The sequence below is a fragment of the Mastigoproctus giganteus genome, chromosome 7 (genome assembly GCF_048544385.1).
Source record: "Mastigoproctus giganteus isolate SK-2022 chromosome 7, ASM4854438v1, whole genome shotgun sequence".
NCBI lineage: Eukaryota > Metazoa > Arthropoda > Arachnida > Uropygi > Thelyphonidae > Mastigoproctus > Mastigoproctus giganteus.
This window is the reverse complement of record NC_143581.1, coordinates 90,911,448-90,930,759: the sequence shown is the minus strand read 5'-3', so window position 1 is coordinate 90,930,759 and position 19,312 is coordinate 90,911,448. Positions and strand designations below refer to the sequence as shown.

General features: G+C 39.7%; 1 protein-coding gene across 1 annotated transcript in view; it reads right to left on the bottom strand.

The window, feature by feature from the left end:
- Positions 1-19,312, bottom strand: part of LOC150083067 (hexosaminidase D-like) — a 208,111-nt gene that overhangs the window by 89,206 nt on the left and 99,593 nt on the right. The window contains exon 7 of the mRNA XM_090378382.1: positions 2,944-3,029. Within this exon, the coding sequence (XP_090234508.1) occupies positions 2,944-3,029 (86 nt within the window). The remainder of the gene's footprint in view (positions 1-2,943; positions 3,030-19,312) is intronic.

Sequence of the window (19,312 nt, the reverse complement as noted above, 5' to 3'; positions counted from 1 at the left end):
CATAAGATAGAAGTGTGTTTAGAAGACCTTTATGTCAAATATGATCGAAAATCTTTGAGATGTCAAGAGCAACTGCTTGGGTTTAACCAAACTTTTCCACTGAATATGTCTATAAATGGGTAATATAAGCCAGGATATCACCAGTGGATCGATACTGACGGAATCTATACTGGCGATTGTTGATCAGACGGAAGGTTTCTAGGTAGTTGGCAGTTAATTGATTTCTGCATTACTTTAGAAAGAGTAGAAGTAATTGTAATGGGATGATAATTGGATGGGAGGGATTTTTCACCCTTTTTAGGAACTGGTTGGATATGAGGAAATTTCCAAGCAGAAGGAAAAAACATCTTTGGAATAAGAAAGTGAAAAAAAGGAGGCAAAGAACTGGAGTAAGTTCAGGAGCACGGGTTTTGAGAACAAGTGGAGAAATACCATCAGGACCTGGAGCTTTCTTAGCATCAAGATTCATTAAAATCCTTCTAACTTCCTTTTGACGGAAAACCACAGGAGACATTGAATGGAGCATGTTGGGAGGTGTTTTACCAAGATCATTAATACAGGAGTAGGAAGAAAAATAGGCTGCTAGTAGGTTAGCTTTATCCTTGGCTGAAGTGACAACAGGCCTGTCAGGTTTTGTTGTCACTTCAGCATGGAAGAGGTGGGAGCAGAGATGGGCAAACATTGCCGCCAATAGTTTTGGCAAGAGACCACAATGCTCAGCTACCATTAGGGCAAGAAGCAAGTTTTCTACTCTTAGCCTGTTCAAAATCCAGTCTGGACTGATTAATAACAGCTTTACAATTGTTGGCAGCTTTGGTGTAGGCAGAAAATGAAACTGAAGAATTGGAAACAAGCCAATTACGACATGCAACGTTCTTCTCTTGAACAGCCTTAGCAAATTTATTAAAAAACCAAGGTTTAGATAATGGATTATTTAAAGTTGAGTGTGGAATAAAGGATTCCATTCCTACAAGAATAATTTCACTGACATGATCTAAGCAAATTCTGACATCAGAAGTTTTGAAACAGTAATCCAAGGAAAAGAAATCTTGCAGGTCATCCCATTTTGCATTCTTGTAATACCAAACGATACAAGGTTGGGAATAGCCATGAGATAGACTCCATTGGAGAAGAGAATCACCAAGTTGTGATCTGAAGTGCCTAAAGGACCACTCACTTCGACCATGTACTTAGAAGGGCTGTTTGTGAGAAAAAGATCAAACGTGTCGGCTGTATGGTTAGGATTGTCCAGTATTCTTGTAGGTAAGTGAACAATATATGCAAAGTCATTAGTAATTGCAAAAGCCTCAGCATCTCGACCTGCTGGGTCGGTGTGACTAGAAAACGGAAGCCAGCTGGAGTTGTGAACATTAAAATCACCAAGGAAAATTACCTCACTGTTAGGAAAGCTGGACTGGAGAAAGTCAAGTTGCAAAGAGAGGAAGTCAAAGAGCTCCAAGTGATTAGTGGAGTTGGGAGAACAGTAGAGACAACAGATGAATTTGACACAATGAGGTAGAGAGATTTTAAACCAGAGAAGATCGAAAAGAGGAGATTCCAAATTACCAAGTTTCTGACAGGGAATAACGGAACAGACATATGAACAGGTACCATCTTTTATATATATATATATATATATATATAGCAGTTGAATCAACCGATAACTGAGATTATGTCAGAAAAGTACACAGGGTTTGGCAGACTGCAAGTGAAAATGGAGAGCGTTGAGATTAGAATTGAGACCACGTATATTTGTGAAATGAAGTAGGAAGTTTTTGGGAGGTTTAGATCTTTTTGCAGATAAGCTTACTCTATTAGTTTGACAATTCATGGTGTATTCCAAACTAAGAAATAGTGGGGGGGGACATGCTGTATGAAGTAATGAAATTTTTGGATATGGCATACACATGGTAAGAATATACCCAGATCCTTGACATAACGTGGCCGCGACAATGCCCCCCCCCCCCCCGCATATACTCTACTAGAACTCCCTCTAGTCACTATCTGGCACAGCAGAAGTACCAAGATTATATACTAGCTGATCCGGAAGCCTCCTAAAGAGTTACCAACAGGTTCCGTCCGGCGTACTAACTAGCGGCCGGCCTGTGAAACCATTTTAGAGCTGTACCCTCAAAATGTAAGGAAGATTGGATCTCGCCATTATGTTCATCATAACCTCGAAAGTCATCAGTCATACTGCATGATGGAAGAGATGGGGAAGGGTTGACTGGAGCTTAGCTCTGGAGACTAAACATGGGTTCCACCACTTCAAGCCTCCAATAAGCAAAGTGGTGATATTGCACCGGTTGACGAGTCATCTACAACCTAGTATTGCCTGGTAACACAGAGGGGCGGCATTCTCCGTGTGGTGTGGATGCCAAACTTCGACCCCTGCTTATGTTGGTTCACACCTTGGGTGGTTACCTTACCCACAGTATGCTTGTGCATGGAGGTTATACCCAGGAATACTAACAGTCCCACCATCATGAAGGTGCAAGCAGAGGATTTGGCTGTCACAGACCGTCTGGACTTTGCCAAAATTGGGTCCACTTGACTTGAATATCACCCGAATATCAGTTCCATCAGCGTTTTAGGCTCCCAGGAAGCAAGTACAGTTTGTCTGGCATATCTGAAAGAATGTCTGCGACAACCTCAAGGACCAAATATTTGCTGGAAAGTGTCATTAGGAAGTGTTCTACGTATCATATTGAGGTAAATTTCTATTATTCTTGTACAAATATTGAAATACAATGCAGAATGTATTGAGCATCATAGCTCTGTCGTATACTAATATATTTTTCCATTAGGAGACATGCACTAACAAAAGCTGAGAATGCCACAGGTGGCATGCTTAGCTCTTCTAACTGAATCCTAACTCTTGTTGAACAACACATATATTTCTTATTACCAGACAACTTAAACTCATCTAAAGAAGTGTCCTACCTCATCAGCACCTAAGTGAAATCTCTTTACTCCTGGATGCAGCTCTAGAACCTGATTTACAAGTTGAAGAACAACAGACTGCCCCTCTGAAACAGATTTTTAAATGTGATTGAAAATTCTTAATTTTTAAAAAATGTTCAGAAAAAAACAATTAGACTAAGTTGGCTCTGCTTTCGAAACACTCATTTGTGTAGGAATGGACTGGTCTATGACACTGATGAAGGCTCAAAGTTGGGAACAGCTGATATAAGATTGCAGTTCATACATGTGACAATCAGTTTTTGCGTGTCTGTGAGTGCAAAATGGGTCACCACTGCGATTTTTCTGACTTTAAATGTGGGTCAAGATGTGCAGGTGCCAATATCTCAACAACAGCTAACATGACTTTAAATGTGGGTCAAGATGTGCAGGTGCCAATATCTCAACAACAGCTAACATGGTTAAGTGCTACAGTGCTGCTGTGTCACTGCTTTGCTATGAGACATATGATGCCCACCACAGGTGTTGAAACATGTGGCTGTCCCACATGAATATTTTGCATCGACATTCACACATGAGGAGTTATTCAGTGAGGGGAATGCCAGAGGTGCATTCAACTCTGGCAGTAAGCTAGAGATTCTTGTAATAACTGAGAGTAAAGTGGAGGAGAAATTGTTGAAGATAAACGCAAGAAAGGCACATGGGTGGATGGGATCTATCCAGTTATATTAAAGGAGCCAGCAAAGGAAGTAAGCAACCCTTAGCCATAATTATGAGAGCTTCCTTGGACTCAGGGGAGGTACCCACAGACTGGAGATGTGCAAATGTGATCCCAATTCACAAACAAGGATCAAAGGCTGACACAAGTAATTAAAGACCTGTGAGTTTAACTTCTGTTCCAGGAAAATTAATAGAGGCACTGGTTAAAGAAGCACTGCAGGATCATCTAGACAAGATTTCAGTTATAGCTCAGACACAGCATGGTTTTGTTCAGGGGAAGTCTTGCCTGACCAATTTGATTGGATACTATGATGCAGTCACAAAAGAACTGGATGCAGGGAATAATTTTTGATATTATATACTTGGATCTTAGAAAGGCTTTTGATACTATTGCACATGGAAGACTGCTGCACAAATTGGAGCAAATTGGCATTGGAGGCAAACTGCTGCTATGGATAAAGGGGTGGTTGAGGGGGAGAAGACAGAGAGTGATAATCAATGGACACTGCTCATCATGGACTAATGTTATTAGTGGAGTCCCTCAGGGTTCAGTATTGGGTCCATTATTGTTTTCTGTATTTATAAATGATATTGATGATGGTATATCAAGCTTAATGTCCAAGTTTGCAGATGATACGAAGGTTGGCAGGGTTGTCAAGGACACTACTCACACTATGCTGCTGCAACAGGATCTGGAAAGGTTGAGCAGATGGGCTGAGAGGTGGCAAATGAAGTTTAACATTGGCAAATGTAAAGTACTACATATGGGAAACAGCAACTCCAGAGCAACGTATCAACTCTGTGGTACTACACTGACAGTGGTAGAGAATGAAAGGAACCTGGGGGTGGTTGTGCAGGCAGATATGAAGTTTTCTGAGCAGTGCAGACAGGCTGCAAGAGTAGCTCATGGTGTATTGTCGATGATATATAGGAATTTTTCTAGCAGGGATAAGGAGGTGATTATTCCCTTGTATAAGGCAATGGTCAGACCACACCTAGAGTACTGTATACAGGTCTGGAGGCCTCATTTCAAGAAGGATGTAGAGATGCTGGAACGAGTACAGAGAAGGGCAACAAGATTAGTAAATGGAACAAAGGGGTGCTCTTACGAAGAAAGGCTTAAGTTTTGCAAATTACAGTGTCTGGAGACTAGGCACCAGCAAGGTGATCTGATAGAGGTGTATAAAGCCTTGAATGGTTTGAGCATGCTCAATGCTGATGGGATTCTTCCTCTTGCTCAGAATAATCACCTGAGAGGGCATAAATTAAAATTGAGAAAAGACAGATGTAGGATAGACGTGAGGAAATTTGCCTTTAGCCAGCAGGTGGTTGGTTGCTTGGTGGAATAGACTTCCATCCCTTGTCGTGGAAGTTGATAGCCTAAATAAGTTTAAGGCTCAGCTGGACAGGTATTTCGAACAAACAGAAGGGTGAAGTGGAAGTTTTTTTTTTTTTTTGGCTGATGCTGCATAAGCTTGCTTTCTTGCATCAAATGCCTCTACTAATGCTAATGCTAACACGACCTTTGCCTGGTTGTTCAACTGCTGTTGAGTCACTCATGGCAGACACGTGACACCACAGCTAACCACCCAGTACAATACAGGAATAGCAAGGCTAATATCCACATAGGCAATGCACCAGACATTAGCTGGTATAGACTATGGCAGTCAATAGCCATGACAGGTACCTATGCTCAATGCAAGACAAGAGAAACTACACTTTGCATGGGCACATCAGCACCAACATGTGGAAATCTATCACCTTGTCTGATGAATCCTGTTTCCAACTCTATCATGTTGATGGATATACCCAACATGAGTCCATGGCACCAGGTTTCACTGTTGTTGTTTGGCAGGCATGCCCTGGATCCTCTGATCACTGTTAATCAACAGCTCAATGGGAATGCCTACCTTTCTATCATCACTGACCAAGATGATATATGTGTATCCAGACAATTCTGGTATCTATCAACCAGACAACATGCCATGACACAAGTGAACTGGTTTCATGAATATAACAATGAATTCTCCAACCTCTAGTGGCTACCCAACTTAGCATTTTGGGGCCTACTGCAAAAGGACATTCAATGATATGACCATAAACCTGACAATGTGCAGGCATTACTGGACACTGTGCAGGCATTACTGGACACTGTGCAATGCACAGGTATTACTACCACAACAGGGTGTGGAGTCCATGCCAAGAGATGTACAGGATACATAATGGGTAAAAGGTGGCTGTTGTTGTTATTTGGTTTTTAGGAGCATTAACAACTAAGGCCATATTGCTCCGGGGACATGCAGTGGTCATTCCCTGACCTTTCCGCATCCTCCATATTTGGTGGTCTAATCAAGAAGCATGTGCTATGCACTGCCGCTCCTGCCCACCTGGCTATGGAGTCACCCTCCGTAAAAGGTGGCACCCACAAGTATTGCAGCCAACTCAGTGTATATAATGATTATGAACAGATGTCACATTTACATGTTTATTATTTAAACATCTGAATGTGACAATTTGAGTAAACAACCATTTATTTCAAAATGTTGGTAAATTTTCAAGTTTTGATTTAAGAAATGAGATTACATTGCAAATACAGTATAATCGTAAAATAATTACATGTCATTAAATCAGTTATTGACAACCAAACAAGAACAGCAATTATCTGGTCCAGACAAGCTAGATTGGTTTGCTTGTCTGGACCAGATACCAATCAATAATCAACAACATATAACACAGGTATGACTTTAAAATTAAAGAAAATAAAAATAGAAACGTTTGTTGAAACCAAAGAGCAGTGCCCATTTATAATCCCCCATCTTCTACTACTCAACCATCCATAGCAGTAAGATGCTCCTAATGCCATACTGTTTAACTCATACAGCAGTCTTTCGTAAGGAAGACTGCTATATGAGTTAACTGATATGACTGGTATGTATGACTGACAAAAGCCTTACTGAAATCTAAGTATATGTTGTTAAAATTATTTTCTGCATCCAGTTTCTTTGTTACTGAATCATAATGGCTAATCAGATTGGCCAGACAAGATTTCCTCTTAATAAATCCATGCCATGATTGCTCTATAACTGCATTCCTGTCAAGATAATTCTCATTATTTCTTTAACCACTGCAGGATTTACTTAAAATTAAATCCTATTAAGTTAAAAGAGTAGACTGCATTAGAGTGTGTGTTTCTTAACCAAGAGCATTACTCCTATCCCTACTGTCCTTTCTATAAATGTTGTACTCCCAATAGTCAAATTCTGTATCCTTCATATCTTAGTGGCACTGTGTTTCTGATATTCCTACAATTTGACATTTCATGACCTAACCAATACTTAAAATTATTTAATATACACCTAGGCATCATGTACAGAAAATATGTCCACCACTTTTTCCTCCTAGTAACCCCATGCAATTACCTGTTTGATGAGGACTGCCAGCAGTTCTTATAATCCCTCACACCCTATTTCCCTGGCAGCAGTGTGTCCGAATGGAAGCAGCACAAGAATTAATTTCAACTCTACCAATAGCTGCTGTTCAACTATTAGTCTGCATATCCCACCCACAAAGCTAGCAGTTTTCTGATGGGATATACTTAAATAAACTTTTATTTATTAAAAGTCTCTCCTGTTAACAAGCACAGACCATTAATGATGAAAAAATTTCTACCCATGAGCCATGCACAGTCTCTCCAAGGCTGAATTGATTGACAAGACTCTCATTGCATTCTCTCCCTTCCATTGTGTCTGGGCTGAATTTCAGAAAAAATTTTATTGTAGAAATTATTGCAGAATTATGACATTCTGATTTACTTGTTCCCTCTATTTATCTGTATAGTTGTTCATTATGCTCAACACAGTTAATTGGCCTCTTGTAAGGTGCATTTTTGTATAAATATATGCTAAGCACTTATTGTCTTTGACATGCCCATCCATCTGCCAGCATGTAACAGAGGGAATTCCAGTGGATGGATTTCCATGACATTTTGTATTTGGGCTTGTTAAAAATATTCGTCAAGCCAAACCAAATTTCATTAAAATAAGATAAATAAATCTGGCCATTATTATTTCTTTTTTCCATACAGTTAGCATGGAAAAAAGAAATTCATAGATTAAATGTAGTTTTAATGTAGCATTGTTAGCTTCAGACAGCCCATGCACACTTCACGTGTATTGTTATAGTGCTGTTAGCTTTTCTGTTAGTCTATTATAAACAGTTAGTAAACTCAATCATTGCATTTGAAACAATACCGACAGCTGGAATTCTGTGGTTTTTACATTATTATGGTGAAATGTGTTTCCCCTTCAATGAAATCTTCAATCACACATAAAAAAAGAAATAAATTTTCAGAATCTTCTCTTCATTCCTATTTTTTTAAGCTTCGTAAACTTGTTACTCTGTATCTCACTTGCGCATATCATGTTAGCTGCAATTTGTGTGTGTAGTGTTCTTTGTTATTGATTATCTTTGTTACTGTTTTAAATTTTACAATCCCAAAAAAAAAGTCAATGAACAGAAATATCAATTAGTTTAGTATGCACATTACAGTATTAATTAAGCTATGTACGTAAGCATAAATTTATTTTTTATTTTGCTAACCCATGGAAATTATTCTTTCGGTTTTCACGTATCATTTAATTTTGTTAATTGGTAAGGTAATAAAGTGTAAATTTGTGCTTTATATCATTACTTTTATAGTCTGTGGATAATATTCCTCCTATTTTTGCTCATTAGATTTGCCAATTAATAAAACTAAAATTCAATTTGCGAATGTGACCACAATGACTGGCACTTACTACATATTGTATAGGGAACGGTATTTTATTATGGAGAGTCCATCGTAAAGTGATTTGATCGTACACGTTCACTTGCTTGTACTATGCTCCTAGCATTACTGTACAAGCAAGTGAACTTGTATTCATCCCCAACAGGCCTAATTATCCCCCACACCTTGCTTTTAGACTGCAGAATAATCCAAAAGGAGCAGTGTAAGAATCATTTTCACTTTTTTTTTTTTTTTTTTTTTATGAAACCCCAAACATGAAAGGTATTAGAAACTATGATACCTAGTAACAGTGCATGGACTGAGAAGGTTAAGAAAATATGATACTTGTTGACATTAGACTTGGATTCCTGTTGACTATAATTTTTGATAAATATATGTGAAGGAAGGTTGTTCTAGAAAATAGAAGTTAAGAGAATAAATGAGGAAAAGCTCTTTCTGTGAATTATCAACAGTTGCACAGTGAATAGATATTGACTTGTTGTTGCACAGACTGGTTTGGAAGATAGTGGAGGAATTACAGATGGTAATTCAGAAGAACAGTACCCATGCAAGTATCTACAGAAAAGGCAGATAACAAAAACTAAACAAATATATGAATGCAGTTTCAGAGCACAGAGAGACGTCATATGATATGAGTCATTAATTAAATTGAATTGAATCTAGAAGCTTGAAAGGTTTTGGGGGGGGGGGGGGGCATACCCCGAAACCTTTCAAGGAATACTGAAATTTTCAAGGAATTGGAATATTGTCCAGATGTGAACAATATTCCAAAGTAAGAGCAGATTTAAGATTTGTAGAGAGTGAGTAGCTGTTTGGAAGAAAAGTAACACTAAGAAGAAAAAAGAAAACCTATTTTGTGATGTGCTTATGCCAAAAGAGTGAGATAAGTCTGCTGATGAGGCTGGTAGGAGCCAGTCCTGTTCAAAGCCCCCAATTCATGTGACCCCAATTCACAAAGGAGGATCAAAGGCTAACACAAGTAATTATAGACCTGTGAGTTTAACTTCTCTTCCAGGAAAATTAATGGAGGCGCTGGTTAAAGAAGCACTGTAGGATCATCTAGACAAGACTTCAGTTATAGCTCGGACACAGCATAGTTTTGTTAAGGGAAAGTCTTGATTTGATTGGATACTATGATGCAGTCACAAAAGAACTGGATGCAGGGAATAACTTTGATATTATATACTTGGATCTTAGAAAGGCTTTTGATACTGTTGCACATGGAAGACTGCTGCACAAATTGGAGTAATGTGGCACTGGAGGCAAATTGCTGCTATGGATAAAGGAGTGGTTGAGGGGGAGAAGACAGGGTGGTAATCAATGGACACTGCTCATCGTGCACTAATGTTATTAGTCCACGATGAGCAGTGGAGTCCCTCAGGGTTCAGTATTGGGTCCATTATTGTTTTCTGTATTTATAAATAATATTGATGATGGTATATCAAGCTTAATGTCCAAGTTTGCAGACGATACGAAGATTGGCAGGGTTGTCAAGGACACTACTGACACTATGCTACTGCAAAAGGATCTGGAAAGGTTGAGCAGATGGGCTGAGAGGTGGCAAATGAAGTTTAACATTGACAAATATAAAGAACTACATAGGGGAAACAGCAACCCCAGAGCAACGTATCAACTCTGTGGTACTACACTGACAGTGGTAGAGAATGAAAGGGACCCGAGGGTGGTTGTGTCGGCAGATATGAAGTTTTCTGAGCAGTGCAGACAGGCTGCAAGAGTAGCTCATGGTGTATTGTCGATGATATATAGGAATTTTTCTAGCAGGGATAGGGAGGTGATTATTCCCTTGTATAAGGCAATGGTCAGACCACACCTAGAGTACTGTATACAGGTCTGGAGGTATCATTTCAAGAAGGATGTAGAGATGCTGGAACGAGTACAGAGAAGGGCAACAAGATTAGTGAATGGAACAAAGGGTTGCTCTTACGAAGAAGGGCTTAAGTTTTGCAAATTACAGTGTCTGGAGAATAGGCACCGGCGAGGTGATCTGATAGAGGTGCACAAAGGTTTGAATGGTTTGAGCATGCTCAATGCCGATGGGATTCTTCCTCTTGCTCAGAATAATCACCTGAGAGTGCATAAATCCAGATTGAGGAAAGACAGATGTAGGATAGATGTGCGGAAATTTGCCTTTAGCCAGTGGGTAGTTGGTTGGTGGAAGAGACTTCCATCCCTTGTTGTGGAAGTTGATAGCCTAAATAAATTTAAGGTTCAGCTGGACAGGTATTTCGAACGAACGGAGGGGTGAAATGGAAGCGTTTTTTTTTTTTTTTTTTTGGCTGATGCTGCATAAGCTTGCTTTCTTGCATCATATGCCTCTACTAATGCTAATGTTAAGTTGCTAAGTCGATTTTTTTATTTATCGATTTGAAATTGTTTTTGTAAAACTTTTGATTTAAATTTATTAGTATAATATTTTTTGTGATTTTACAATTAATTTAGTGCATTTATTCGTTACTCGGCCTTGTAATTGCATAGAAAACCACAGTCGAATCTGCCGATATTGTATTGATGGTAGCATTCGAATCTTCAGCAATTGTTCTTCGTATCAGTATAGCAGATACTGGAAGTTTCCATGCAACTTTTAGCAGTGTAATCAGCATCAGCAGAGGATTATAAACTATAAATTGTAGCACTGCTTACATGTTTTAATAATTTAATTTGTCACGTAGATGTAATGTACGACAATAATAATATTAGTAGAGCTTGAGAAGAATCGGTCATTTGGCACACATAGCTGGCATGAGAGTTCAAACCACATGGGTGGCAATAGATAGTTAAATTTATTATCTATTACAAATACTTCGATTTTACAAACGTAATGTTAGAACTTAGTACATATAACTTAAACTTGATAAGAGACACAAAATTAATATAAAGTAATTCAGAAGGAGAAAAAAACTCTATACTGTGTGTGTGTGTGTGTGTGTGTGTGTGTGTGTGTGTGTGTGTGTGTGTATATATATATATATATATATATATATATATATATATATATATATATATATTAGTGTTATTACTGTATTGGGATAGACGTTTAGTGCAATATTTTTAATTGTATTAAATTTATATTTGAACTGTATTAAAACTGAACTGAAAACATGCCTCAGAGCAGGAAAGTAAAAGGCTCAAGGTAGTGGGAGTGCTGTGGCTCAGGGGAGAACTGAGGGAGGGGTAGTTGTCCTCTGAACCAGCCATTTGAAATGTACTGCTTGTTTGATGTTTGCAGAGTAATCAGGAATGAGACATGATATTGCCAAGGGGAATGTCTTTGTGTGTGCTTGATGTAAGCAGTGTGAGGAAATGAGGCAACAACTCGGCATTGTTATGGGCCTTTATGAGAGCTTAAAGAACAGGATAGATGCCCTCGAAGGACTTAAATTAAGGGGACCCATCAAGCTCTAAGCTGCCCACATCAACGCCAGAGCTTGCACTAAAACATCAGGCAAGACAGCAGCAAACCCCAAGGCAGAATGTGCCTATCCCACAGGAACTAGTTGTTGTCGGTGACTCTATTGTCAGGGAAACTGGGAATATATTGTGCAAAAAGGATAAATGGAACAGAACTAAGGTATGTCTACCAGTGGCAAAAGTTGATGACGTTGTAGAGAAGATATCTTTTAAGGGCACAAAAGGTGATATCTTTGTACACATTGACATCAATGATATTAAGAGTAGGAGAACGGCGGAATTACTTAAAAAGTACAGGTCAGTGTAGAAAAAAAAAAAAAAGCAATGAGTTAGGGTTGAATTCGAAGGTGTCTGCAATTCTGCTCAGATACGATAGGAGGGAATATACGATGAGAGCCTTGTCAATCAATTTAGCCCTGAAGAGATTGTGCAAGGTTCATGGGGTAGAATTTTTCTCAGCATGGTCTGTACTTTTAAACAGGAGAGACTGCTTCCACGGGGATGGGATATGCTTAAATAGAAAGGGTACAAGAATATTTGCTGATGCGATCGAGGCAGTATTAGGTGGATCGGAAAACTGATAGCTTGGGGGGGGGGGATTCACAGATTAATAGATTAACAGCAGTCGCAGGCAGAGGTGAAAATGATTCTTGCACTGCTTCTATTGGAATGAGCAGCAGCCTGGAAAACAAGGTGGCGGGGATCTCAGAGACTGCTGGGAGTCATTGCGGAATAAGTAAATACATAAGCTGAGTTAGGATAGCTAAGAATAAGAACGGGTGCATGTATACTTGTGTGTACACCAAAGCTAGGAGTGCAATAAATAAATTTGATGAATTTGAGGTACTGGTCAAAACATCAAAGGCAGATATTGTTGGGATATTAGAGACTTTATAACAGATATAAAGGAATGCAGAATTGGAATTTTGCAAGTACAGTGTGTACAGGAAGGATAGACAGGTCGGAGGGGTTATGCTATTAATTAAGAAAAACATGAAATCTAAGGAAGTGCATCCAGTTGACATGGGTGGATAGTGCAGTGTTCAATCAGTTTGGTGTGACATAAGCATTGTTCAGTCAATTTGGTGTGACATAAGCATTGGGAGATCAAAATTGATAGTAGGAGTGTGCTATAGGCCTAATGACTCCGATGAGTATAATGAACAGCTGTACAGAAAAACAGAGTGGGACTGTAAATTAGACAGTCTTATAATGGGGCAATTTAATTTCCCAGATACTGACTGGAAATTGTGCGTTGGTCATTCACAGACTAGCAAGGCTTATGTGGATTTATCGGACAATTGTTTTCTACAGCAGCATGTTCGGGAGGCAACCAGAAGGAATAATACTCTTGATCTGATTATCAGTATTCTTGATGCATGAAGTGATTCTTCATGCATCAAGAATCTGCAGATAAAGGAACCACCATGTGGTAGTGATCACAGTGTGCTGATGTGAGATTTACTCAAAGAGGTAACTATCATCAGGTGTAAAGGGAAGGGTTTTTTTTCTTTTGTGAAGGTGACTATAGAGGTCTGAAACAGTTTTTAAAGTCTATACAGTGGGACCAACTGATGATGTTACCAACAGCAAACTGTAAATGGGAAACATTTAAAGAATTAATCTTGGAAGCTACTAGGCTTTTCATACCAACTAAGGAATATTGTTCAAGGTTTAGGCATAAATGGATGTCAGATGAACTAATGAGAAATATGGCACAGAAGAAAAATACATGAAATACATATAAATTAACAGGTGACACAGAAGCCTATAGAAGATATAAGTTGGTCTGTAATCAAATGACAAAGGATGTTAGACAGGCAAAGACAGATTACAAGAAACCTTTGGCAAAGGATGCAAAGAAAAACAGCAAAGAATTTTATACTTGTGTAAACTTTAGAAAGAAAGAGATGAATCAGATTGGTCCACTAGATATTGATGGTTCAACTGTTGATGATCCTACTCAGGTAGCTAACAAACTGAATGAGTATATTCCATCTACATTTACACGTGAGGCGATATTCAGGGAGGGGAATACCAAAGGTGTATTAAACTCTGGCAGTAAGTTAGATAATCTTGTAATAACTGAGAGTAAAATAGAGGATAAATTGTTGAAGATAAACACAAGAAAGGCACCTGGGGTGGATGGGATCTATCCAGTTATATCAAAGGAGGCAGCACAGGGAGTACCCATGGACTGGAGATGTGTAAATGTGACCCCAATTCACAAAGGAGGATCAAAGGGTGACACGTAATTACCTGTTTAACTTCTGTTCCCGGGAAATTAATGGAGGCACTGGTTAAAGAAGCTCTGCAGGATCGTCTAGACAACACTTCAGTTATAGTTTGGATACAACATGGGTTTGTTAAGTGAAAGTCTTGTCTGATCAATCTGATTGGATACTACGATGTGGTCACAATGGAACTGGATACAAAAAATAATTTTGATATCACATATTTTGGACTTTGGAACGATTTGATACTGTTGCACATGGAAGACTACTATACAAATTGGAGCAGTATGGCATTAAGGACAAAATGCTGCTATGGATAAAGGGATGAGTGGGAGAAGAGAGTGGTAATCAATAGACACTGCCCTTCATGGATCAATGTTATTGGTGGAGTCCCCCAGGGTTCAGTGATGGGCCCATTGTTTTCTGTATTTATTAATGATACTGATGAAGGTTATTGTTATTTGGTTTTTAGGAGCAGTAGCAACTAAGACCATATTGCTCCGAGGATATGCGGTGGTCATTCCTTGACCTTTCCACATCCTCCGTATTTGGTGGTCACGGGCTCGAACCCTGGTCTAATCAAGAAGCGTGTGTTAAGCACTGCTACTCCTGTGCACCTGGCTATGGAGGCCCCTTGTCGATGAAGGTATATCAGGCTTAATGTCTACGTTTTCAGACGATATGAAGGTTGGCAGGGTTGTTAATGATAGTAATGACTGCACGCTACTGCAAGATGTTCTAGAAACGTTGAGCAGATTTGCTGAGGGGTAACAACTTAAGTTTAACACATTGACAAATGCAAAGTACTGCATGTGGGTAGCAGTAATGCCAGATCAACTGTGTGGTACAACACTCAGGGTGGTGGAGAATGAAAAGGACCTGGCGATAATTGTGCAGTCAGATATGAAGTTTTCTGAGCAAAGACAGTCTGCAAGACTAGCTCATGGTGTCTTATCAATGACATACAGGAATTTTTCTATCAGAGATAAGAAGGTGATTATCCTCTTGTATAAGGCAATGGTCAGGCTACACCTTGAGTACTGTATACAGGTTTGGAGGCCTCATTTTAGGAAATTTTTTTTTTTTTTTTGCTGATGCTGTATAAGCTTGCTTTCTTGCATCATATTCCTCTACTAATGCTAGGTACAAATCATGATAATCCTAATAGAAATATGTGATCATATCTAGAAATTTGATGTCAGCAAAGATGAGCACAGGTCTAATACAATTTTTTTGCAGTACTGAGTTTTAGAAGGATTTCTTTGCACCATTGTGAGAATTAAATTACCAGGCCAAGGTTCCTCGAATTGGGTGTAATGCAGTGTGCCTATTGTCAGCAAACTGTGGATACCATTTCCAGTAAATGGAAGTTCATTATTATACAAAATGAAAGGATCTAAAGAAAAACTGAACCCTGGGGCATGAGAGAAGTCAGAAAATAACTATCTACAACCACCTGCAGTGAGCAGCCAGAGAATAAAACTGGATATCCAACTGCAAAAAACAGTCGACAATAAACTTCTTGTTTAGAAGTTTATGCCAGATATTATGCCTCTGCTTGAAGCTTCCATTAAACTATTAGTGTAAATATCCCCACACTAAACTAGTTATCCCCCATATCTCTAAACAGGCCTACAAGGCTGGGACAATAAATGTTGATGATTAAACTTCACACCAGCCGGAAGATAAATAAATTTTCAAAACTGTAACTAAAAACACTTTATTTACAATAAAATAAATATAGAATAGATATATATTTACAATAAAAATAAATAACACTGATAAAATATACTAAAAAACTAGAAATTAAAAGTGATAAAATTTGCTGTAGCTTTCAGAGGTAGCATATGTCTATTGTGCGGCACATCCTTAAATAGCAGATCCACGGCACATGTCACATGGTTCCACGGTTGGAATTTTCCATTTGCACACCGGGACTGGAAATGGCTCGGGAGCGCGCTAGCTGAAACCGTTCATCCCGTCCAAGAACGACGGTTTCCAGGAGGGGCTGTAGACGTACACCCCAACCCTATTAATAGTATTGCTGGCTGCCCCAATACGTAAGCTCTCAAGCCATTTACGGTCCCAGAACCCCTGTGCATGATCTGTGATGACAGCATCCTCAGGGGAAATTTGATGTTGTTTCTCCCAGAAATGTTCTGCCACAGCAGACTTCCCATTATTTGAGGACTTTATTGCGTTTACATGCTCCCCCAGCCGGTCTTTCAATCGCTGCCCCGTCTCACCCACATAACACACCCCACAATCCGGGCATTTAATTTCGTATACCACCCCACTGCTGGCTTCTTTGGATATAGGGTTTTTAACCCGAGATATCACTGTGTGCAACCTCCGACCTGGGAGCTGCACACAGCGTATCTGACACCCCCAAACTATACGTGCAATGTGGTCTGAAAGGCCCGGATAGTAGGGAATGTATGCGGTGCTCACAGGGGCGAACTGCTCATTACGGGTGGACTCTACTCCTCTAATGGCTCTGTCTAACACCCTCTGGGAGTAGCCACACATCTTGAAGTCTGCTATGACCCCGAACAATTTCATTATCTTTATCCTCTGAGGTGCTGCAGTGGGACCCCACCCTATCTATTAAAGCCTTGACCACACTGTTTTTGTGTTGACTGGCTTGTTTGTTTGTTTTTATTTGGTTTTTAGGAGCATTAGCAACTAAGGCCATATTGCTCCGGGATATGCGGTGGTCATTCCCTGACCTTTCCACATCCTCCGTATTTGGTGGTGACGGACTCAAACCCCGGTCTAATCAAGAAGCGTGTGCTACGCACTGCTGCTCCTTCCCACCTGGCTACGGAGGCGCCCTGGCTGGCTGGCTGGCTTGTGCCAAGGTATAATGGATATATTGACCCCGGCACATCGGCTTTCTAAATACCTTGGAGTTATGCCTACCACCTTCCCTAATTACCAACACGTCAAGGAATGGCAAGATTCCCTCTGCTTCCACCTCCGAAGTAAATTTGATAAAAGGGGAGAAACTATTAAGTACATTAAGTACCTGATCCTCCCTCCCCCTTTGTATAATGGAGAATGTGTCATCAACATATCTCCTCCATCTGCGCATGGGAAATTCCGAATCCTCAAAAATCCTGACTTCTAACTCTTCCATAGCTAAATTGGCCACTATGGCACTAATGGGGGAACCCATGGCTGTGCCATGGACCTGCCTGTACATGACATCTTGGAATACCATAATGGTACTAGATAAGCAAAACTCCACTCCTTCACAAATGTCATCAATACTTAGAGGTGACCTGGTATTTAACAATACATCCTTTTCTAAGGCCATTCTAACACACTGCAAACCAAACTTAATGGGAATGCAAGTAAACAGTGACGTATCGAAAGAAATCATTATCTCATCTTCCCGTATAGTCTGTCCTTTTATAAAGTCCACAAATTCCTTACTGTTCTTAATGACAAAGCCAGAAAGTTCTACTATGGGTGCAATTAGCTTATCTAAGTACTTAGATAAAGCATACATAGGACTGTTTATAAATGATACAATAGGTCTGAGTGTATTGATACATAAAGATACATAAAGTATACCTACTTTGTATCTTTGGAAGCCCATAAAATCTGGGTAAACAACATCCAGCAGCATGTAACGACCAATAGACCTCCTTGGATATCCATCCTGACTTTTGCCAACGTTGTAAAAGGTTATTCACTTGTCATTCCCAAGCAGTCTATCCTGTGAACAAATACAAATCATGCTGATTAAAATTCTATCCCACAAGCCTTGCACAATCTCTCCAGGCCAACTTGAATGACAAGGCTCTCATCATGTACACCCTCATTTCATACCCAGGCAAAATTCCAGATGCTTTCAAATTTAATCCTAACTCATGGATTTTTCATAACATTAGTCGATGGACTACAGCTTCTAGTATGTGCAGTTTACTTATCCCCACCCATTCAGATCAATGTGTTACGAATTTTTATGCTTGGCTCCTGACCTCTATCAAGTGCAACCAGAAAATAATAATTCTTGGAGAATTCAACTTGCCCCTGCCAGCTGCATCGAAGCTCCTTGATCGGTAATTTCGGATCTCTCGAGTCTCAACATCCATTGCATTGTGTGTCCACCCCCTCTTGCAGAGAAGCCAAGTTACAGAGAATCTTTTCCAGCCATGGGAGTGTTGAAGCAGTAATCAGTTCTAATTCAGCATCTCCCACCTACCACAGGCCAATTGAAGTTTCTCTCATCCTGTTGAAAGAATGCTATAACCAACCAAACCAATCAAACTCGACTGAAAAGATCAGGAAGGCTGTATATGATCCAAAATACCTAAAAATTAAAACAACACTGGATCTCTTTAGGCTCTACTCCTGGCAAACTCTCAGTGAAATCAATATAGAGGAAGCTGTGTTTTGGCTTTAGAAATGGTTGTCTTTCATTGCTAGAGTGGCCATGTCAAGAGTATGTGCCATCTGCCCACAATCGAAGCCGTGGTGGTCCAGCATCCTTATGCACCAGTTTAAAGAAAAATAACGACTACATAACCAATTCAGGAGGTCACCCACAGAAAGCTCATATACTCAGCATACTCAATAGCCAAATGCAGTTTCCAGAAATCCAATCAACTCGTTCGTGGAGAAGAGGATAATGCGTGGCCAGCGATTCTGGTTGGACAATCACATCCAGTCAGCAGAATCATTAGACTTGGCCGAATGGTGTGATCATGTAACCTGGTTCGTCAAAACAGACAGTGCAGCTGCAGACTTCCCCTGGAACAGTGCTCACTATAACTAATCTCACTAACATGACGATTGGTGAAGAGGAGCTAATCAAGGCCATCAATGCCCTGTCCAATAAGAAAACGGGAAGTGATTCTATTCTCACCTTTTGCCTTAAAGTTGTCTCTTACTTCATCAACGATGAGCTCACGAAGTTGTTTAATAGAATTTTACAATAGAGAATCATCCCAAATGCTTGGCTAAATTATAGAGTCATCCCAGCTCCAAAGGTTCAAAATCAAATCTCAACTGCTGACTATTGGCCTATTTCAATCTCCTCCCCTTTTCTAAAATACCTGAAGAAGTGCATGTTTAAAGTGGTTGCCAATCAGATCCTTTCCCAGAGACCTCAGCATACACATTACACACTCTCACAAAGATCACCGATAACATGCATACAGGCTCTGAATTTGAAAACCCTTCAAGCCTGGGAGCAAAGCTATGCTGTTTT